The sequence below is a fragment of the Lupinus angustifolius genome, chromosome LG16 (genome assembly GCF_001865875.1).
Source record: "Lupinus angustifolius cultivar Tanjil chromosome LG16, LupAngTanjil_v1.0, whole genome shotgun sequence".
Lineage (NCBI taxonomy): Eukaryota > Viridiplantae > Streptophyta > Magnoliopsida > Fabales > Fabaceae > Lupinus > Lupinus angustifolius.
In genome coordinates, this window is record NC_032024.1 from 2,663,385 (window position 1) to 2,687,214 (window position 23,830).

Sequence of the window (23,830 nt, forward strand, 5' to 3'; positions counted from 1 at the left end):
CACGTACAGTTTGATAATCTAATTGTAGCAATCATTCATTTAATGCTATAATGATCAGTGTGGTTGAAAAGCATTTTGTCTTACATGTATCATTTAGAAACAACCAATAAGAAAGAGAAAGATATAAAGTGATAAGATGAGGTTGTGCTTTCAGAACTTCAATAAGACGTGCTTGTTTTTTTTCGTTCCTATCCACCTGTTTATGCAAAAAAAGTGGAGTTGAATTTGATAAATAGTAAAATGAATATCTCATAGTAGTATACATAAACAAAAAAGTAAAAGAAAATTCACTCACATATATGCAAAGGTCAATGTTATCAAATTGGAGATCAACATCAATGTAACATTGGGGGGCCAAGAGATCATGTTCTACGTGGAGAATGTTATTGGTGCATACTTGTTCTTTAACACATAATTTACCAAACTAACTCGAAATTCATTTAAAATTCAAGTCGTTATATAGCTCAATAAACTTGATTTATAAGCCAACAAATCTAACTTGAACTAAAAATTAAACTTGTCAAATAAATTAGTTAAACTTGAGTCAAATACAACTTGTTATATATGGGTACTAATCAACAAGGTGATTGTAATAATTGGTATATAGCTATGTTTTTTAATTATGAATTAACATTCAATCTATCGTATATATTATATGAAAGAAAAAAATCTTTGTTAATAAATGTAAAATTCAGTTTAATAATCTTCCACACTTTAAAAGTAATCACCCATCAATTGTAGCTAGATGACACCAAAGGAAAAAAATAAGTTGAAAAGATTTATTGCGTTTTCAAAAACTCATGATTATATTATTTAGCATCGGTAGGAACTCTTTTGTCCTTATTTGTGTGGAGAAAGGAGATATATGCATAACTATTGTAAAATTAATTTCAGACCCAAAAAACCATAGGTTTACAATGTATATAACACAACAACATGAATGAGTTTTATCTGTGTCACATATGCTAAGAGACTACAGAAGTATGAAGAAATTAAGGATACAGACACATACAATTATCCCCATATACTGTACAAATTATCCCAGTCAACATATATCAATTATGTATGAACCACATCCTCATGAATCATATGCTAAACCTATTATGAATAACTAACTAAAAGTCATTTAGCATAACATAACCCTAAAACCTGAAACCACTTTTTTTATCCTAAACATGGGCAATGTCAACTCTTGTTTTACATTCTACACACTACAAGACATGCAAAGCACATCTATTAGTGAATCAATGAATGGCACTGATACCTTCACTTGCACTGAAAGAGACTAAAACAGTGCCACAACATGCTACATCAGCCAAACCTCTCACCGTTTTTTCCCTGAGCTTTTCTTTCTTGAGGGAAGTTTCCATTTGCTCTGCATCAGCCATTCTCAGTGATTAGCTTAAATATGTAAAAAAAAAAAATCAGACAAAAAAAGTAAATACAGATAGGTACTGAAATTCTTCGAAAGTCGAGTTATTTACCAGCGGCTCATGATCAGAAACCTCATCAATTTTGGCACCATCAGGACTTGTCAACTCTTTAGGAGATTTTTTCTCTTTTCTAAGACTACTTTCATCATCACTGTTATTTTGATCCCCTTCAGAACCTGATTCTTCTCGATTAACATTTTCTCTTGTAGATCCACCTGATTCATCCACATGTCTCTCTTTTGAACTATTGTTTTCATCACTTTGTACTCCTTGTTGGACACTCTCACTTTCTTCAGAATGCCTCTCACCACAATCCTGCTTCTCTTCTTCTGAGTCTTGCTTCTCTTCTTCCGAGTCTTGCTTCTGTACTAATTCCTGCTTCTCTTCTTCTGATTCCTGCTTCTCCTTTTCTGATTCCTGCTTCTCTTCTTCCGATTCCTGCTTCTCTTCATCTGATTCTTGCCTATACCTCAAGCTCTTCTTTTTCTTAGCCCCCTTTCCACGGGAAAGTGATTTTACTTTCTTCTTAGATTTCTTCTCCTTGGTTATGATTTCATCAGATTCTTCAGCCCGTTCCCCTTCAGAACCACCTACCATAGAAAACCAATTAATACTACAGTCTTACGTAACAATGAAGCAGTAGTAATGAGCAACAACAAAAATATCAGTATGAACCTGATGAGACTCCACAAGGCAGCAATAATATTCACACAATTTAGCAAATGAAAGAACTGAATAAAGGCTAAGAAATTTTTTGGTTGAGGATGGATATTTCATGGATCTAAAATATAAATATAAGTTATTGTAAAAAGCCGTATAACCAGGTGCATGCAGTTCCTGAAACATTTAATATAGTATACAAATTTGCTTGATTCACACAGGTATCACATGTGATCAGTCGGAAAACATTAATGATAATCAACTGTATTTTAAGATATATTACCTGAGTTCATCTCTGCCTCAGATATCATGGTCTCTTCTCGGTCTGATATGTCAGAACTCTCTTTGGCATCCTCTTGATGGAAAATACTTTCTGATGCACCTTTTTGTCCATTTTTAACGTGCTTATTACGAGATTGTTTACGATTAACTCTACAGCACAAAAATGATACAAGTTATGAGGATAGAAGATAGAGCAAATTTATGAATGCACCACCACAAGGACCTCTTTTTTCACTAACATCTTTGTTGTCCTTTTACTCGCTGAACCACTTGAACCTTTCTGTTTCTTTCCAGTAGACCTATAAAACAAGAAAATCAACCCACAAAAAGAAGATGCACTCAGAATTGAATGCAACATCGTGTCAATTAAGCTAGTGGGAATACAACTCACATCACACTTAAGCAAATGAATGTTTATCCAACTTTTACAAAAATATTGTGAAAATTTTCATATTTAGATGTACAGTGAAACATATGCATTCAAGCACAGATAAATAAAAAATAAATTGTAAAGGGGATACTTACGCTTCACGAGAAGAGAGTGCTTTCGTCAGCTTTATCTTCTGGACAAAATAATGTAAAGAAATAAATCAAACTTCAATGATGATACTAGAAAAGGTAAGACAGCTTCAGAAGAAAAAAGTACACTGATGGAAAATCAGAGACCTTAGAAGGTTTGTGAGTGCCGTCAATAAGCTCCCAGCGCTCCTTTTCCAAATGGAGTGTCTCCACTTCTCCATCATAATATAATATCTTCCACGCGACATGCCACAGTAAAAGCGTGTTAGAAGGGAAATAGTAATCTAGCATAATAAATTCGCATCAATTCAGAGTGTGAGCTTACCACATGCTTCCTCTTTAAAGGCTCGTAAGATTTAACAGTGCCTTCATAAAATCTGCAGATCAACACACCAACACGAGAACGTCAAGTAGTAATACTACCCAGTGAAAAAGAGAATGCATTGGGGATTTTAGAAATTTGTCTCTGGGTTCAAAAATGGCATACAGAAAGTACACTAGAGAGTAGAGAGCCAGATGCTAATGACTAATCCAGTAGCAGACAGAAATTAACATCAGTTGATCATGCAATGCTTCTACACTTATCTCTCTAGATTTATCATAAGCACTTACTTCTTATCCAAAGGCCACCAAACTTTAATTCTGCAGCCAATTAGATCTTCAGCACCACTTTCACCTTCCTTTGCTGTGCACTATAGATAGTTTAAAAAAGGAAACTCAAATCACTCTATTATCCAAGAGTACTTGCTACTTGCTAGAACACAAACGTTGCAACAAATTGAGTTCGTTTTTGTGTGTGATTGAGGGGAGGTGAAAGGTCCAGAACAACACTAATTATAAAGCTGTAGACAGGTTTACCTTAGCCAATCCTCCGATACTTTTTCTTTTCACCTTTTTAGTAGACCCTGTGGACGACTTGAGATTGCCACTTTGAGTCTCGCCAGTTGGCTTTAAATTAACAGGACTCTGTAACAGAAGCAGTAAATAAGCAGAAGTCTACAGCATTAATTAATTCTACTCTAGGACCCTATGAGGCTATGATAGTAATTTACTTGACAATAAGATTCACCTGCAGGTCATGCTCATCAGATTTGTCAGCCTTATCATTATGATAGCTTTCAGAGACCTTAACTTTTGGTTTTAATGAGCGGTCATTGCCTCTGACTATTTTTTTCCGCATAGTTTTGATATTTGTATCAGGGTTAATTTCTGCATCCACTAGTGATTTTGCTTCAGAGGATTCTTCCCCAGAAAATATTTGACGGCCCTTGGAAGTACAATTTGATCTAAATTTTCCACGAGTAATGGAAGTCCGCTTACGTTTAGGCACTGGAGAGGGTGTTTCTTCATCACCTTTTCTTTTTTTATTTGATGCACACAGTGGATCCTTTTGCAGCTTCTTACTCAAAGAATGCTCATGACCATTAGTTGACTCAAAATTAGTAGATGTCCCCAAGTTATCCAAATTAATTTCTCTGACCATATTTAAGATGTCAATATCATTTTCACTCTTTTTTGTTTCAGCTGGGATAGACTTGTTCTTTTTCACTTTTTTGCCCTTGGTTCCTCGAGATTTTATGTTCTTCATAATTTTTCCGAGGGGAATTTCATTTTCATCCTTTTCACTGTCCTTTAAAGCATCATCCTCAGCTAATTGAAATGGAACCTGAAATATTGAAGAAACTATCACATAGTTCAAGATTTAAGATAAACCAAAAGTGGCTATTTGACTTTATCCATTGCATCAGACATACCATTTCTAATTTAAGTGATCCAAAGTGAGCCAAGACACTTTCATCAGCCAACCAGGTTGTCACCTCGCTTTCCTGCCAGATGAAATATGGAATCAATAAGGATTCCTAATTAGAAGCCAACTAGTTGATCCCAGTGGGATACCGAGACCCCATCAATTTTGGCACTGCGCTGATGGGATTTGCTATTCCATCCCAACTCCAAATCCGAGATCCCATCCCAGTTTTCCAGTGGGATATCACTGGGAAAAGGATGACAGGGTTAAACTCCCCTTTTGCCCTAATATTTAAATGCTGTGTACCTTTTTTGGGACCATTTTGTCATTTTGACACACCCTTAAACCTAATTTGAACAAAATGACCTGGGTGACTCAACCCCCAACCTTGTGAGCTATCATCAGCCAATAGCATCATCTCAGCCATAAACCTTATTCACTGTATTATTTTGAATGCTTAGAATAGACTAGTAGTCTAAGTCCAGTACTTAGTATTTACTTTTAAGCCTAGAGTACAGAGGCTTAATTCCTTAAACTTATTTGACTTATATTTGAATTTTGAGCTACTTAGTACTTTATAGTTTTATTAGATTTCAGTTATGTCATTGACTTTGAGCTTATGTCTTCAATTTTGTGTATTTTTCTATTTTTAGCATTTATATGCGTATAGTATAAAGTGTTTATTTTGCTTCCCTAAACACCCTTATCACGGCAATCCCACTATCCCATTTTTGGGTTGGCTGGGATGCTCTGGGATCTGGGGTTGACTAAGATTAGAAGTGACCCACGATCTTCCAAATGTTAAAAATCTGTGTCAATAAATATGAGTAAAATCCATCCCAACTACATGTTCAGATTAAAGCCTACTCAAAACCAACCCAATCACATATTGTCAAACAATAAGATGCTATCACCATTTAATCACCGGGAATTGCATTTCTGTAACATCAAAACATTTTAATCAATTAAAAAGGCCATCTACCATATGTTGAGCCAAAATAACAACAAAATCTATACCTTAAAACACAGACATGCAAAGTGTTCAAATAAAATTTAAAACTAATGAAGGTAATATGATGCAAGCGTTAGAAATGCTATAAATTATTTGGAAGGTGTTTCCCCTGTTGTAAGGGAAGCTTGGAATACTAGAAGGAAACTATATAATATGACTAAGAAAAGAGAATACCATAGTGTCGCCCTCCTTCTCACATGCTTTGTATAGTATTGGAGGTAGAGAAACTGAAGAAGACAATCCTTGCAAATCAATGTCCTTCTGTACAAGTTGCTTGGTGATTGCTAACCCAAGGTCACATATGGCATGAGAATTCTGGGCATTCATTGATAGAAAACGTAAGATTATAGTCTCTTATCATTTTTAACGTTTTCAAAATTTGTTGTTGTCACAAATAAATAAATTATCCCCAACCTTCGACTTTGAAGCATCAACCATATCTTCAGAGTGCTGGATACTTTGAAAGATAACAGTGATGGTAGATAGGACTTCCTTTTCTTTGTGAGGACCTATTTCTGACTTGACACCTTCATCTCTTTGCAGTAGCAGTGATAGTATCAAGTGCATCTGCCTAAAAATTCAGGACATAATAAAATTTCCACAAGAATGAGAATTCTCAACATATTCCATATTTTGAAGCTTACTAGCAGAAGTAAATATGTAGTTATCAGCACAAGATGCATTTCACATTCATATTTAAAAACATCACCTATGCATAACTTGTGGAGTGCAACAAATCAGTAAAACAAATACATTTAAATGTTACAGCCAAACAAAAAAGCTATATGTGTGTAAGGAACCAAAAGGCTGTACTACACATACAAAAATGTGGATTTTAAAGTTATTTAAGACTCGATATAAGGCATGCATAAACGAAAATTCTCTTTTAAGTCTGTCTTCTCAACGCATTTTAGAAGAATATATAAATAAGAAACAAGCATACAACTGTCCTGTATGGGTAAAATAGTACCTATAGATATTATTGTATGCTTCAACATCCTTGCATTCATCAATATTGGGACATGATATGTTAGCAAGGGCATGGACTAGGTATGGAAGGATGTATTCAGGGCAGGTGGTCAAGAAATTTGCATCTGATTGCCCAGAAAGCTGCTGTTCCTTTGCTTGTTGATGCATTTGAATAATTTCAGCTAGATTCTGCTTACCCTGCATTAAAAACACATGTGATCATAAAAAAACACAATTGTTGTCAATGGTAGGAAATTTTGCAATTTCAAAAAAGATTGAATTGATCAGATAATTTATTAATTACCTCTGCAAATTCCTCTGGCTTGGATTCAAATATGTTGAATACAAAGGCACAAGCATACTTGAAATCCAAAAGGTGTTCTTTTATATATTGATGAACTTTGCTCAAGAAAACCTTCTTAGCTTGAGGAAAGCTAATCTATAAGGCCCAAAAGAATACAATGAGAAGTGGTTATTTTTACATTGAATTTGACAAATTAATTTCTGCCAATGCATATGAAGAGACAAGTCTTGGTAAAAATATGGTAAAATATCATAAAATCTCAAGAAGAAATTAAGTAAACAAAAGTAGGATCCCACCTCCAATGTCCTTAAAGTTAAGTGGAAAATATCAGCAGGTATCTTATGATCCCAGAACCTGGACAAACGAAGAACTGCCTTTGCAGAAGCAAGCCTCAAATGAGCCTTATCAACCGAACTGCAAGAGGGCATAAATGAGTACATAGTATTTGAACCCAGAAATCAAATTTGACATGAAAAGGAGAAAAGTGATAATTTTCAGACAAATTAACTAAAAACTATAGCTCTCTGAAGACTATATACCTTGACTTTAGGTCCTTTGATATTTCACCATAAGATAGCATGTTTCTCAGGATATGCAAAAGACCATCAATCCCAGGACGAATATGAGCATCTTTGACTGGCAAGTAGCTTTTCACCAAGGTTTTAATGCCATATATCTGCAGCAAAGAAAGAAAGAGATGGCGTACAGAAATGGAGAATAAATAAAAAGCAGCTAACTTACAAGAATTTTCCGATGTATCCACTTATAGATTACAGGTGCTATCTGAAGTGTCTAAACAAATAGAATAGACTATTCTATCTACCCACCTTTAACATACAAAGGTCACTTTTATCATCCCAAGATACTCTTGTTCGATCTTCTTTCTGAAGCAATGAAACAAGCATGTAAACAAAAAAACATTACATCCATGCTTATCTAAATGAGAACGCCATTAAAGGAATTTGAGAGGCTTACACTATCAATTTTAAGAATCTTGTTTATTATAAATTCTTCAATCTCACTTTCTCTAGTTTCAAAAACAGGCATTGCAGTCTGTGCAATACACCCTAGAGACTGCAGTACTGCAGGCAGGTGTGTTTTCTCCTCCAGCATATCTACAAGCGTCTGCATAAAAGATGAGAACATTACGATAAAAATATTTGAGAAAATTATACTATATGAATTAATAGTATAAAATTAAAACCTTGTATAGGACAGAGAGAGACTTGAGACCATCATCTTTTGTTATTGCAGCCAGTGCATGCACAGCATACTTGGCCTGTGTTCGACTACCTTCTAAACATAGCCTCTCCAACATAAGGTCAACAGAACTGCATAAACAGGGGGATAATAAAAATACAATACAATAACCAAAAAAAATACAATACAAGGATTTGGATGTTCAGAGGTTAACAAATTTTAACAGTGGCACCTTGATGTTACTGCAAGTTGTTCACGAATAGTACCACCAGCCTTTGCTAAAACATTCAAAACACCCTCTTTAATCATATCATTATTATCCTTTAGTAAATTCACCAGCTCCTCCTCACTGTCAACAAGAAGAAATGGACTGAAACGAGCAATTATCTGCATTTTATCACAAGTTAATCAGAAAGTTAGAAAAGGTGGTCCAATATCTATAATTTAAATGTCCAAAAGGACCAAAACGAATGAAAACATGCAACTACATAGCAATATTGCAGAAGCATATGAAATCATTAAAAAAGACTCCATGACATGGTATCAATGCCTCTGAGCAAGGGCACAGTTCTTGCCACCCATTTAGTCTAAATTAAACTCAATGTCAACTCAACCTACAGGTGGGACTGTGCTTGCTTCACACCTTAAGCTTAAAAAGGGCTTTCACATGAGAACACAAGTTAGAAATATCAATAAATCAATCACTGGCCATCTCCTAACAGCTTAAGTTTTTTGGATGAATTATTATTCTACAGATTAATTGGAAGCCAAGCTAAGAGATAAGAGAATGCTTTGCAATTACCAACCCTCCAACTTTTATATGCAAATAACTTAAAAGTGGATAAGATCCATGATAGACAACACATAATACAAATGTTAAGGAATCAAACACAATTAGAAATGGTATGTTCTTACCACCAATATGTCCATGCAAGATTGTATACGCTGATAATCCTCTGCAGATTTATGTACATAAATCTCGGAAAGAACAGCTTTTACATGCTCCTTGCTGAAAAGTAATAGGGCACACTTGACATAAAAGGTATCTAGAAACTCATAGAGCTGATGTTTCTCCCCAAGTATTTTAAGCAAATCATCCTGAAGACAAAAAAGTAAATAAATAACCAAAATCAGTAAATAACAAACTACAAATATGGTTCCACTCTTTCCTTACTATAAAAGAAACATGAGTTAGTCTGAATCATAAGACAGTACCACTTCGATGTTCAAATACTACTTATAGTGTTAGCATCTATTTGGTGCATCTTATTGATACCTTTGTATAAACTTAATATAGGCAACAGCAAAGCAGATCCTGAGACACATTGTTGGAGTATGGCGTATTATGCTAATGTAGTTTATGAAGGTATATTCCATGTTCAGTCAGTCAAATAGAATGGTCTAGATCCTATGCATAAATACTTGACACTGTAGCCACTAGCTGCTATGATTCAGTTAACTCAGTCACCAAACCAGATTTTCAGATTTTATCTTTCTCTCAGATTCTCACGTTTTCTCAGATCCCTAGGATTCTGAAACACATGTATAACATATTAGCAACAAGTTATTAAGATTTAAGATTGGTAATACATCCTAAAGGAATTGACTTGAGTATAAACTTCAAAGATTTAATTCTCATTTTAACACCAAACATTAATTCCCAAGCGCTTGTAACAATGATTACCCAAATAAGTATATTCACAGCCATATCTATCAGTTTCTCAATATAGTACCCGGTATACACGAGTTTGATGGAAGGAAGTATTTGTATCAAGAAGATTTGTCAAAATTTTCCAGATATTGTCGTCTTTTAATTGATCAAGGATCTGGAAATTCTCCTCAGCCTTTGTTGGGTCAGCAAATGAACGAGACATTACTCGGAAACAGAACGTGATCTTTTTTTGGACCTCGGGATTGTCCTTATCCTGGATTTAAATGAGATCAATGCCTTTTCTAATGAAATTTACTTTGAAAAGTTCATCTTTTTATCTTCCTGCGTCACATACCTGACTCATCTGCCTAAGAATCAGATACTTCTGCATCTCTTGCTGTAACCTGCACAAAAGTGGTACCATGAAAACTGAAAAATAGACACCAGGAACTGTACAAACCATCACAGGAGTCAACCAAGCTTACCTTTGTTTTTGTTCCAATATATTTTGAAGAGCCTTGACCTCTACTTTGTCAAACCCAGAGAAAATCTCAACCCAATGTTTAACCATATACTTGATTGAAAACTCTGATGGAAATAGTGACCCACATAGAACAGATTCAATTATATCTGATCTGTAGAATGAAGTGAAAGAAACATGAATAATAAGAGCTTGACCCCAAGGGGGGGGATAATATAAATAAACAAACTCAAATGAAATCATGATTCTGTTGGTAAAACAATGTCCACCACTAAGATGTCCAACTATTTGTGCTATTTACCGGTCGTATAGGAAAACTAGAAGGAGTTACAGAAGCAACAAGCTTAGTACAGCAAGGATCTTTCAAAATGACAAACTTTATAAAATGAGAGGCCAATTGAATTCCATTGTTCACACAATTTAGTCAGTATTATACAAACAAAAAATCCACGATAAATAAGTGTAGTGATCCTCCTCAAATTTGGGGAGCTAAAATGAATCCCTATGTAGCTTCAGATGGATTGTCTTTGTTTAGTGATCATAGAAGCAATTTCTTACACAAGCGCTTTCAGTTTACAACAATATTCTGACAATAAAAATAATTTGAGAAGAAATGATTAATCCTTATTTTATCATCACAAAACAATAAAGGTTTGTGTTTCCTATGTCTTCAAATCTTATATGGAAAATGAATAGATCCACAACGGCACAACCTGAAAATAATGACCAAGATTAAAGATGGCAAATATGATAACAGAATGTCTGCTCATGCAGCATCAGTGTTTCACCTGAAATCTTTGTCATAGAAGCATCTAAGGATCTTCCCAGGAATCCAGTCATATTCATTGGGATTAACTCTGTCCGAGCTATTTTCACAAAAAACTCTATATATCTCAGCCAACCGCTCCATGGTATACCTTTTAACAAACAGCTAGAAATGCAGAGCAAAACATGGACTTGAGATACAGTGAGTTGAAATCATGAGTTAAAAAAATAAATAGAATTTGGAGGAATACATACAGATTTGTCATGAAGCCGTTCTGCAACAAGTTCAACAGTTTCAAGAGGAACTGCATTTAGAGCATGACATGCTACATCACAGATAACAGCCACAACTTGCTTTCGAACATTTTCATTCAAATCCATTAGCCGGTCACAAAGGGCAGCTAAAATAATGTACAGAATTAGCAGATGAAGTAAAAATATAGAGAGCCGAGACTGAATATGTGCATGTATTTAATTCACTCACATATTATTTGAAGAGCTTCAGCCCTACAAGGATTAGATAGTAGACAGCACTTTACATGCTCAAGGACCGACATGCGAACCTGAAGATCTCTATCAGTCAACCTCTTTAAAAATTCTGAAAATATAGGTTGAAACACTTCAGGAATGGAAGATCCATGAAGAGCAGTTATATCGCCAATCAAGTCCACTGCTTCCAAACGGACTTCCAGCTGGTCGGACTGCAAGTTGAAAATTACAAATGAGAATCCAGGCATCAACATTGAATATTAATCAAGAGTACAATTTTGCAAACAATAAATCTGAATCCTCCTAACCTGTTATCCTAATAATCCTCCTAATTACTAAATAAAGTATTGAATACCTTTTATATTGCTAAGACATTAAATGCATTTACTTTCTCATTTAATACTTCCTTTATTTATCATGAGGAAGATCTTTTAGAAAGATATAAAGAAACTCCTTTGTTAAACTCATAAAAGGAATTTGACGCAGAATAAAATATGCCAGTGAGTCCTCGTAAGTATGATATTAGAACTTCATAAATCCTAAAGCACAGAAACTCCTCAAAACATAACATAAAATTTACACACTGAAACATCTTTTGGTAGCAACAAGGTCAATTTAATGGGAAAAATGTTAATCATACAAAACAGCATAGAGAATCAAGAAAGGCAATAAATCACTACTCACCAGTAGCTCTCCTGTGACATAAGGGAGAATTCCAGATAAGACCTGAGGAGCACAGGAATAGAGATCATAGATAACTTCATGGTATTTTACTTGACTGTCCACTGGCTTGCTATCTCCTGACATTAACGATAACAAGAATTGTCTAATGCTGGGTTCAAGTTTTCCAATGCAGTGCTGTATGACATTCACAGAAAGCTTCCTCGCAGCTGCAGTGACATTCTGGAAATAAAAATTACAGACAATCATGTTTCTTGTATACCATTAGAGATAAAATAACACCAAAATAATAATAATATGACTCATCCTCCAACAGCATCACCTATCTAACTATAACAAGAAAAAATGTAGAAGAAATACTTACTCGTTTCTCACGACCTAACATAGACAGTAGAATAGATAACAGATCCTCACGAACATCCTCAGTCTCTTCTAAGAGAACGATCATTATATTTTGCATGGATGACAGAACACTTTCTGGATGATCATCTCTGAGCATGAAACAAAATAGACAAGCACCACTCGTTAACCGAAAAGAAATTTTTGAATCAATGAGAGGAGTGTAAAAAAATTGAAGGAAATGACTACGAGATATCTACCTAACTCTCAAGTCGGTGGCATACAAGTCAATGTTTACCAATAAAATAAAAATAAAAAACTAATAGTTAAATCATATAGAACTACTACCTTTATGACTAATGCTTCCACAGTGGTATCACACCGAAGTACTACTCAATACATATGATTGATAAATCAAAATTAGTCACTACAAATAACTGCCAAAATGATAAGAAGATGATTAAAAGTGGCCAATCAATCAAGAGGCCATCAACCCGATACAAAACCTTGCGTTATGCCTAGCACAGTTGCAGGAACTATAATATGCCAAGCATCACATATAATATCCAAAATGTAACTAAAAATAAAACAAAGTGAAAAAAATAGGTGCAAAGGGGGCAATAGAATGACAATGGTTTCACTGTTTTTTGCAGAATTATAGCACTAGCCTCTCTATTCCAAGAACATAATGATCTATGGTTTCTGTTTATCTAATTATTTTAACTCATTCTGTAATATTATGTAACGAGCAAAAAGGATACAGTTTCCAGAACCAATACTAAATACAAACTAACAAAATATAAAGTTTGCAACATTGGAAGTGATTAGCAGAAGCTTTCAGATAAATAATATTACTCATAACATTGGCAAGCCTACAACTAACTAAAACATTTTATAATGAACTAACCGGGCAGCAGCGAAGAAAGTACGGAATATGTCATTCACAAGATCACCACATTCAAGATCCAACATTACAACACAAGATCTATATTTTGCAACAGTATCCAGTATAACAACTCTCTGGTCAAAGGATGGACCACTGGTATCATTCAGACCACTAAAAGTGCTCACAATCAACTGAAAGATGTCCTGCAAAGCGATCCAAAAATGATCAGTATGAGAGACAGCATGTCCCCAACTAAATTTCTCTTTTGGTTTGACTGAAAATAAAATGGAAAAGATTATGCCATTTAAGCTATAAATAAGAAGGCAACCTAAGTTTTATAATCAGAGAACTTATGCAAATAAAGGCACCTTTAGAACATCATCACTGTAAGGCGCTTCAGGTGCAGTGATCCGAGTTATCTCACAAAGAGAAGTTGCAACTAGAAGTTTGACATCCCAATCTTCATGCTTCAGCAATTCTGGCTTAACAATTGCATCAAAAAACGACTTCATTGACCCCAATATTGAAGATTCTAGTGATTGATTCAACTCAGCAAGGCATGTTGTTGCTTGCTGCAGGTAGAGAAATATTTTGTGTAAGGGGAGTGAGTAAACATTTCACAGTTGCCAATGAAAAATCACCTTGCACTTTAAATGAAAACTTATGCTGTAAAGCAATGGCATAAATATATATAAAAATTTACCGTTTAATGTTATACAATGTTGTGTACACATTTGACCTCAAGCATTATATGCTTGTGTCAACTTGGTTTTTGTTATTTGGCCATACCACATTCATTTTGCAGTAGAAAAAATGGCAAATCCATAATAGGGAAATCCTATGTACTACCGTGAAGTCCATTCTTGTCAACCCTGAATGGTAAGTTTGGGCAGAAAGAGAATTTTTTCAACAGAAGCTTAAACAAAATCAGTACCTTCTATTATGTTGATGATTGATAGTTAAGTCATAATTAAAAGACCCGTTAGCTATAAAGCAAACAACTGTTGTGACAATATTAGTATGTCCATTTTACCAACTTAAACAGTACTACGGTAGTATGTAAACCTTAAATAAAGCTCTCATTCACAATCCAATATATGTTTCTCAACTTTCTCTCCTCGTGCTGCCGATTGCTTACTCGACAATGACCTAAGTCTTTGAAACTTAACCATTATATTACTAGAGAGTACTTGTCCGATTACAGACTTGCGGCACAACCGCACAAGTATAGAGCCAATTCAACCAGGCATTCCCTCAACAGGGTCCTCAATTTTTGTTTCCCGGAGCGGAGGAGCATTAAGACTGAAAGGAAATTGAGATGTAAAAGCCACCCTAGGAGAAAGAGAGCGTTTATTATATCATCACATATGTATCATGGTTGGCGAAGATACCAGGTAATATGCTTGGCATAGTATACCTAGGTAGTCAGTTCTGGATAGGGGAGCATAGAGGCCGACCCCAGCAACTCTATAGTGGGGTAGCAGGATGGCCTCTACAACGACGTGTAGAGAGACATCATAAATAATTTATAATACACATATGCAGTTTTTTTTTTAAAAGTACACAAAATTAAAGACATTCATAATTAATAATTAATATGCGCAGACAGAGAACATAAAACAGAAGATGAAAACCCGACGAAATATTATATCTAGTTGCAAAAGAACCATAATCTATAAAGTTTTAAAAGTGCATCATATATGACAAAAGCCACTGTAAAAGGCAAGTAATAGAACCAACCGCTTAAATGCACAAGACAAACTCAAAACACACACATAAGAAAACAAAACGCACCAAAGCCCATTAATAACAGTAATATGGAACGCACTATTTAAAGTGAACTTAATATTTTAATATAAAGAAACATGAAAGGGTATTTCACACAAGGTTGTGTGGGACCCGATTGGGTTGTACGCTTAGGGATTATGAATGGGTCGAGGAGCTGCGCTTTCAAGCCATCATCATTGTCACAGACGAATCTCGCTATGAAACCCTCTATGGTAGCTGCAATAGCGGCCCACACCACCCGTGACACAGAAATGCAATCCTCATGTCAATAGCGTTGCAGCGACCCCCGGAACGCACTACGATCCTGCGATCACCCGCGATAGCGGCGCAATTGACTACCTAGTAGTATGCATCAACACCATTCAATTTTAAGAGCAATGCAAACAAACAGACCAAACATTCAGCAGTTCCAATCCCAAATCTTTTGAGTCGTGTTTTTTGGAATAAAACTGTGTTTCTCCACTTATCTCATAATACAACTCAAGTAAACAACCCTCTAACCTCAAATGCATTTTGAAATTGAAAAGGACCCTTAATCCATCCACACATGCTCACTTTCACTAGTAATGCCAATAATGTGTGGTTCAACAAAATCCAGGGTTCATTCGAAAATCACCCAACAGAATAAATGTAAGCACTAGCAGCTGCTAATTTCTCCCTCTACTTCTTTCACTCCATTTTCATGCACAGTAGATTACCCATTTTCCACTCAGTTTTCTCCTATCGAAAACAAAGACAGCTTATTGAGCTCGACTACACACAAGTCGCAACAAAATACCAACATGGGGCAATATTCAAACCTGAATCACCTTCATGACAAATTCCTTCACAAATTAACCTAACTGAAAAGATTCTCCACAAACATGGTTCAACTTACCTAGAGTTTCACATCACAGAGTAAACCTTCTAATTTCAAAAACATATTAAATCTGCTAAATTATGTTCTCCATTCACAAAATCCTCAATTACAACCCACACAGACCTATAATCACAAAACATGTATCCAGAAACCCTATTATAATACCTAATTGATACATTCTGAGCTAAATTCAGTTATTGCATGAAACAAATCAACTTAATCTACAAAAATTGACTATGTTTAACTGAAACTAACGGATATAACTAACTAAAAAACACATAAAAGTTAAAATTAAGAAAATCCAAAGTAAACCTTTAGGAGCATGATGAGGCCATCCTTGGAGGAAGGAAGAGTGTGAAGCTTGGATCCAAGCTCCTGAAGATGAAGATAAGGTTCCAGAGCCATGTTGAGAGGAAAACAAAACGGTGTCGTTTTCAGTGTAACGCGTGCATGAGTTCCTACGAGATTTGGTTTTTGTTTGAATTGAAGTGAAGAAGTGAACAAGTAAGAAAAGAAAAAGAGAAAATGTTTGTTTCGTTCTTGCTTGTGTTGTGTTACTTTTGTTTTGTTTTGCGTAGATGCCACCTAACTTTTCGTAATTTCGAATCTTACCCGTTTCAACTTTTTTTAATTAAAATGAGGTAATAATGGAAACATGGAGTGATATAGTTAAACTTGTTTCAGTTGTTTATTACAGTTAGTGTTATAATTGCTACATTCCTTTTCCATCAAAAATAATATATTTGTATAGTGATGCTTACTTAGAATTTATTCATGCAACTAATTTACTATCATTTTAATTATTATTAACTTTTAAATAAAAATAATATATATAAATATTGTAATGACAATATAATAATTTTTGTAATAATTGTGTATAAATATTAGAGATAGTAATGAAAACTGAACATGTGGATATTCGTCTGAACGCAACCCTAATTTAACAGTGAAAACATAATGTGATTGAGTTCAGAATTTATCCAAGTTCAACTTTCGGGTTCAGATTTGGTATAGTTGATAGCATGCTCTAAACCCGATTAATATATGTACAGTTATAAAATTAGACATAAATACATATATAAAATCTCACTTAATTTGAGTTCAGATACGATTTTTGAATTTCGTATTAGGATAAACACAAACTCAACCCTTATTCACCCAAGCTTTAATAGATTTTGTTAAGTTGCTCTCAAAATTTACCCAGGAAATGAATAGAATTTAAAATAATTAAATAAGAAAATGCGGTTAAGTTAATTTTAAAAAAAATGTTTGTAATTGGTCCAATTCATAATTCTACAATGTCTATAACTACGAGAACATTTGTTCAAAATTCGACTTATTATGTAGCTCGATAAATTTTATTCGTGAAAAGACAAGTCAAGTTAAACTAAAAATTAAGCTCGTTAACTAGATGAATCAAACTTGAGCCAAATACGATTCTAACTTGTTAGATTTATAAACTAAGTTGGTTGTATATAAATATGAATATTTATATATACATGTAGAACATGTTTGACTACATATTCTGTTTTGTACATTGTTGCCATATTTATTTATCATTCATATTCAATATTCATTTTTTAAATAATATAGGTAGTACAAACCAATATAGAATAATATATTGATTATGTATAAATCATTTATATATATATTTTGTAGTCTTTAAAATAATAATAAAAATAATTAAGTATGATATTTATATATATATATATATATATATATTGATTTATTATAGCAGTTAATTTAGTTTTCAGTAAATCTGAGTGCCCCTCTTGGAAGCCCTAATAGCAGTTCCAATGGCGGAAGTAGAAGAAGCACACCCAACAGTGCACGACGGCGATATTCTTAAAGGAGAAGAAAAAGAAGAACCCCAAAATGACGAAAAAGCCCTCGACAACCCTACCCCTCTATCGAAGAACGCGCAGAAGAAGCTTCTGAGGCAGAAGAGATACGAGGAGAAGAAAGCAGAGAAGAAGGCATTGGAGAAGGAGCATAAGAAGAAGGAAGCAGAGAGAAAGAGAAAGGAATGGGAAGAAAAACTCGCCAATGTTTCAGAAGAAGAGAGAGTGAAGCTTCTAGAATCGAGGAAGAATTTGAGGAAAGAGAGGATGGATCAGAGGAATCAAGAGAAAGAGAAGAAGAGAGAGAGGCTTTTCAAAACTAAAGAGTTTGGTCAAAACGTCGTCGTTGATCTCCAATTCTCTCATCTTATGACTCCTAACGAAATTCATAGCCTCGTTCAGCAGGTAGGGTTTCATTGTTTTATTAACCAATAATTCATCGCTTTTTGTTCATATCATATCAATTTTAGTTTTTTTTTTTTTTTTGAATTTTAGTTCCTGATGTTAGTAAATTATAATTTTGATCCTGAAAGTGGTCCAATTAGAGTTATTTTCAGGGAATAAACATTAAGTGTGTGTTTCGCATTACAATCTTATAACTTATTTGGTTGATTATACGTAGTTACATGGTTCGCGGCACTATTGTGGTTCGTGGTAGTTAGTTCTTTTCATTTTGTCACATTTTTTGCACTTCCTTTATAAGAAACTGGTACATGTATGTGTTATGCCGAATCTGGTACGCCGTTCGAATGCTGAATAGGGGAACCATGTAACTATGGATTATACATAGCGTATTGACTCGTTCTAAAACTTGTATAGCTGTTTGGTGGGGAAAATAGAAATGTTGTAGCTTTTGTAAGTTACTTTATGGGCTTTTTGAAAGCTATAAGCTCTTACAATCATTCCTGTCTAATGTTTGCGAATAATTGATTCACATAGCTACTCAGCTATAAGCTTTCAGTTGCAATCTCACAACTTTAGTTTAGCTTCACAACTATAAGCAAAATTTGCCGAACATGGACTAAATTTGGTTCTCTGTACTGTCGGTGATTGAATTGACTGATGGTGCTAGTTTTAGGGATCAGATTAATGTTGTACTCAAAATATTTAATTTAATGATAATAGTTGAGACTTGAGATTGAAATCTTGAATTGATGATTGTGTGAATGCAGATTATGTATTGTTATGCAGTGAATGGAAGATGCAGTTCCCCTGCACATCTTTGGCTGACTGGATGTGATGGGGAAATGGGGAACCAATTACAGAGGATCCCTGGATTTGATAAGTGGATAATTGAGAAGGAGAAGGAATCATATATTGAAGCATTGCAAGATCGTAAGGAAAATTTGGTATATCTCACAGCAGATTCAGAGAATGTTGTTGAAGAACTTGATTTAAACAAGATATATATTATTGGTGGGTTAGTGGATAGAAACCGTTGGAAGGGGATAACCATGAAGAAAGCAGAAGAGCAAGGAATCCAAACAGCTAAACTCCCAATAGGAAATTTCATCCAGATGTCCAGTTCCCAGGTATTATTCATCTACTCCTTTTTCCCCTCCTTTTACAATGGAATACAACATCTGTTTTTGCCTTTATTTTAATCCAACATATCATACAAAGGTTTATATCAAATTGATCAAGGCCTTAAGCCTTACCACAAATTAGACGTTATAGTGGCTATGTTGCAACTTTATTTTTTTAATCCGCGTCTAGCTTAAGGGGAAATGGCAACTAAAGATAGGACTTAGTAAACATGCTAGAACAAGATAAAACAGAACATATGAGGTTATGCAATGTAGTTTGTTAACAAGAATAACCAAGCCTTTATCCCACTTGGTGGGGTTGGCTACATGGATCAAATGACTCAATAATGCTCTATCATAAATCATATTCTTAGTTTGTAAACTAGAAAAAGACTAAAAACTAAAACATTTTGGTTGGAATCATAGGGAATAGAGTAGAACATACTGTTGTATTCTATTCAGTCTTTGTGCCAAACGCTACCAAATAAGGCCGTCAATTTCTAAGGTGAATCATAGCACATCTTCTGCATTACACTTTGTTTTCCTTTACTTTTCTTCTCTTGTTGAATTGGTTCTATCATCTACAAGTGAGATTTGGTGGTTTTGCATTGCAAATTGTAGTCATTTCAAACCCTGGGTAGCACAAAATGTGTACCGATGGATGGTTGTGTTATAGTTTAGTTCTCAATTTGAGAAGTTAGCATGCTAACAGAGAATTTATTTCTTCAGGGACCCTTTTACCTTCCAGAAATTTAAATCTCTTATTCTTTGTTTTCATTTGAGGTTTCAGGTGCTTACTGTGAATCAAGTGTTTGAAATACTGGTCAAGTTCCTGGAGACAAGGGATTGGAAAACATCTTTCTTTGCAGTTATCCCTCAAAGGAAAAGATGTCAAGCAGATTCAGAAGAAGGAATTGCAAGTGATACATTACAGGAAGAAAATGAACAAAAGGACGATCAAATTGCACGAAAGAAGACATGTGGCAAGAATGAGGCGCCTTGCGACACCTTAGAAACTTAGAGCAGTCATAGGCTCATCGTATTCCACCAAAGCCATATCTTCTCCCGGGGACACCAAGCCGAGTGTAGAACTCGGAATGTCAACATGCACTGATCATACAGACTTAAAATTTTGCCATAATTTTCAGTATGTTTGTTGACAAATCTGTATCTCGATGCTCTAGCAGGAGTGTGCTTCTCAAGTTTTTTTCTCTTTAGCATTTGGATTTTGGATACATTAGTAGTTTATGAGTAAATAGACTATTTATGCAGGAATAATTTGTACTTGGAACTTTCCTGTTATTGTTGAGGAATCACTAGTCAGTAAAATCAGCAATTCGTTATAAAAAGAGAATAGAAGAAATATTGTAAGTGTCAAGGCCAAATATTGAATCAATTGGGCGATTATTTATTCTATGTATCTACCAAAATATTATTTGTGTTCAAATAGCCCGAAATTTGCCCCGGTCATAATAAGATGATAAAATAAACGGCCTTTAAATATTTCAAGTTAATTTATTCTGAAAAAAATTACAACCCAATGGTCGGGGTACATTTTCTGTCCTATACCGAATGTCACGTATTTTTTTTCACAATGTGAAAAGTTGAAATATTTTTCTTTAGGTTCTTTTAACTCCCATGAAAAGGGGATAAGTATTTGATTAGGGAAATATATTGGATTTAGACCAATCAAAGTATAGGGAAAATGAATTTTTTTGTACTATCAGTGATATTCTCTTTTAGGTAATCATTTTCAGGGTTTGTGGTTGTTCCCCTAACAACAAGTGTTGTTTCCAAGAATCGAACAATCAACCTTAAAGATCCAGTAATGTCTTACACCACTAGACCAACAAGTGTTAACGCATATGACAAAAACTAAACCCAACCATTTTAGATCCATTTGGAGAGACGTGGATATAAAAGGAGAAGAAAACAAAAGACTGTTGTATGAAACAAATACATTAATTTGAATGATTATTGTAGGAAACTAGGAATATAAAAGTGAAAAGATTTGCGGTGAGCGTGGATCGAACACGCGACCTTCAGATCTTCAGTCTGACGCTCTCCCAACTGAGCTATCCCCGCTTCATACAATTTCTATTCATTTCACTTAACATCTTAACAAACCTTTCAACAAATTCCATTAAAAATAATATACTACAAAGATGCAGAACATGGATATGAAAAAAAATAGAATGAAATTGATGTTATGATTTGGGGGGTTTAGGTTGAAAAGGTGAGGTAGGAAGAATATATATATATATATTTAACGAGGATCCACTCCATTAATAGATATGCAAGTTATTGTTTTTACTTATATTTTCAATGACAAAAATGTATTTTATGATAAATAAAAGAATATAAATATCATTACATGTTGTCTTTTATGTATTATTGTATAATATTTGTCTCACATGTTAAAAGGAGAAAAATACTTGATAAGGGTAATTTTGTATAATTTTATATGATCTTCCTATTTGCTTATATTGGATAACATTGGAATAATCAAACTTTGCTTATCTGAATATATTACATTTATATGTAAAGAGATCAATAAAGTATAAATTATATTCTTAAATCACTGATATATGTTTTATATTTTTAATTTTTAAAAATATTTTCTTTTTGTAAAAAATAGTTAAATAAAATACATGCTATAACCTTCTCATAACTTATCTATTATGAAATATTTTATTCTTGTATCTAGTAATATTTATTTGTTAATATATTTTAGAATATATACACATGGAAAATTATTTATCAGTCATGAGAAACTTGTTGTTATTGATTGGAGAAAACTTAATTAGGTTAAAATTTTAGTAAGAAATTTTTTTGACCAATCAATTAATGCATACCACTTCCAAAATCAGTCATCGACCATAATTGTCTTTACTAATTTGTTAGTTATCTCCATATATGTTTGAACTGATTACTAAAATTAATTCAAATTGACACTGGTATCCTTTTCAATTACCCATTTCTTTCATTTAATATAATTAACTTATGACATTACAGTATTGTTAATAAAGAACTAATATTTTGACTATAAAAACATCTATTTTGTGAAACACAATGTAGGAAAGTACGTAAAGGTTTTTGTTACGGTTGTTTCCTTTGCATCAATCACCAAAACTTGCACCTTTTCAATAATCTCTATATAAAGGTAACACCCCTTATCACTGTGGTATATTTTATTTTCACTAATCTTGTTTTTGTAGTTAAAATGAAGCAACCAGAAGTATGGGGTCATGGTTCTATTGCAATCTTTTTGGTTATTGTTGCTATAATTCTTCTTGGACCCTTGTTCATGGGTCCTATTTCACCACCAGGGATACCTTTGCTTTTGGTGTTTCCAGTGATTATTGCAGTGGTTATAATACTTCTTATAGTATTCTCCAATTGATTATCATTTTCTTCATCCATTGTCACAGAAATATGCTCAAGTATTACTCTAGTATGATCAAGTAATACAAGTTCTGTCTTTTTGTTTATTTTATGTTGTTGCCTTATAAATAAGGCCATGGGTTTTTATTTTTATGTTTAGGGTTTGTCATTTTAGGTTTGGGAAGAAGCATGTGTGGAACCACATGCAGTTGTATTAAATGTACTCTTCTGTGATATAGTGAAGAACTGAAGATATTGTTCTTCATGAAGACATATATATAATGATAAATGAAACCCTATTTTTAGTGTTATAAGATCTTTGTTGCTTCACATATTAATATTTTTGTTGATTTATTTCCTTCCTCTCGATCATAATGTATATTTTGCTTGGCCAACGTTTGAAATTTGGATGAAGTAAACCCTTTAACCTAAATTCATAGGAATTAATTTGATGCACCTTCATGTCTGAATTTGATAACCCTTTAACCTAAAGATTTCCATTTGCCACTGCATTGAATTTATTTTCGTTTGCCCTAACATAAATTAATTATACAGATATAGTGCAAGAAGAAATTAAAGATATGAAAATGTTGAACGGCTATGATATAGATTTTCTTCATAATTTCATCATGGTATTTTGGGAAATTGATTTCTTTTTCCCCACTTAATTATCAATAGAAGTTAAGGTTATGGGTGGATGAATTATGGATCATATTTTTCATGTAAAAGAATCAAAGTGAAAAATTCATTCATGGTCTTTGGATGTATTCAAATCTTGGTGGATGCTTGTATTTTATAGATTGGTGTTTGTGCCTTACAACGTAAAAAGAATATTTTCAGGAACTTTTGTATAAGGGTTGCAAAATCTTTTGTACCCTTTTGTCTGATAAAAAGTTGTAAAAAAACCGAAGTACAGATTCTGAAGTGTTTCTTGGGAAGGCTTGATAATACTTACCCTTTGGTAAAACTTATGTTGCCACACCATGTATTACATTTTTTATGGGTAAAAGTTAA

At 34.0% G+C, this 23,830-nt stretch overlaps 2 protein-coding genes and 1 non-coding gene across 10 annotated transcripts; 1 reads left to right on the top strand and 2 right to left on the bottom strand.

The window, feature by feature from the left end:
* LOC109329735 (sister chromatid cohesion protein PDS5 homolog A-A-like) lies at positions 900-16,608 on the bottom strand. 7 transcript variants are annotated; one of them, XM_019563507.1, is made up of 34 exons: positions 16,378-16,604; positions 13,787-13,990; positions 13,440-13,621; positions 12,558-12,684; positions 12,197-12,415; positions 11,508-11,724; positions 11,279-11,424; positions 11,047-11,189; positions 10,263-10,412; positions 10,133-10,181; positions 9,860-10,051; positions 9,042-9,224; positions 8,359-8,513; positions 8,131-8,257; positions 7,902-8,051; positions 7,754-7,810; positions 7,466-7,602; positions 7,223-7,340; positions 6,927-7,061; positions 6,624-6,820; positions 6,068-6,224; positions 5,828-5,968; positions 4,649-4,720; positions 3,964-4,560; positions 3,753-3,860; positions 3,507-3,586; positions 3,220-3,271; positions 3,042-3,128; positions 2,901-2,938; positions 2,615-2,674; positions 2,377-2,525; positions 1,867-2,023; positions 1,485-1,761; positions 900-1,375 (listed from the first exon to the last, which is right to left on the bottom strand). In XM_019563507.1, exons 1-34 carry the CDS (start codon positions 16,468-16,470, stop codon positions 1,325-1,327), a joined length of 5,007 nt encoding a protein of 1,668 aa, XP_019419052.1. In that variant the 5' UTR covers positions 16,471-16,604; the 3' UTR covers positions 900-1,324. The 7 variants fall into 7 exon arrangements, with proteins under 7 accessions (XP_019419052.1, XP_019419051.1, XP_019419050.1 ...); XM_019563506.1 differs by having other exon boundaries at positions 1,485-1,782; XM_019563505.1 differs by having other exon boundaries at positions 1,485-1,766; positions 1,848-2,023.
* LOC109330373 (tRNA (guanine(9)-N1)-methyltransferase) lies at positions 17,818-23,406 on the top strand. Of its 2 annotated transcripts, XR_002105663.1 has the most exons (4): positions 17,818-18,311; positions 19,079-19,438; positions 20,223-20,515; positions 23,396-23,406. XR_002105663.1 is itself a non-coding variant. In XM_019564552.1 (3 exons), exons 1-3 carry the CDS (start codon positions 17,862-17,864, stop codon positions 20,451-20,453), a joined length of 1,041 nt encoding a protein of 346 aa, XP_019420097.1. In that variant the 5' UTR covers positions 17,818-17,861; the 3' UTR covers positions 20,454-20,789. The 2 variants fall into 2 exon arrangements, 1 of the variants encoding a protein (XP_019420097.1); XM_019564552.1 differs by lacking the exon at positions 23,396-23,406 and having other exon boundaries at positions 20,223-20,789.
* Positions 21,445-21,517, bottom strand: TRNAF-GAA. The gene has a single exon. It is a non-coding gene; the product is annotated as a tRNA-Phe (tRNA).

What these genes read in the sequence shown, in the direction of transcription:
- LOC109329735 (XM_019563503.1), bottom strand. Translation starts at nt 16,470, where the DNA reads ATGGCTCTGGAACCTTATCTTCATCTTCAGGAGCTTGGATCCAAGCTT. An exon ending in AACGGCTTCATGACAAATCT is followed by an intron (nt 11,190 to 11,278) that starts GTATGTATTCCT and finishes CTGCATTTCTAG; the next exon opens with CTGTTTGTTAAAAGGTATAC. An exon ending in TCAAAGGACCTAAAGTCAAG is followed by an intron (nt 7,341 to 7,465) that starts GTATATAGTCTT and finishes GCCCTCTTGCAG; the next exon opens with TTCGGTTGATAAGGCTCATT.
- LOC109330373 (XM_019564552.1), top strand. Translation starts at nt 17,862, where the DNA reads ATGGCGGAAGTAGAAGAAGCACACCCAACAGTGCACGACGGCGATATT. An exon ending in TTCATAGCCTCGTTCAGCAG is followed by an intron (nt 18,312 to 19,078) that starts GTAGGGTTTCAT and finishes GTGTGAATGCAG; the next exon opens with ATTATGTATTGTTATGCAGT. An exon ending in TCCAGATGTCCAGTTCCCAG is followed by an intron (nt 19,439 to 20,222) that starts GTATTATTCATC and finishes TTGAGGTTTCAG; the next exon opens with GTGCTTACTGTGAATCAAGT.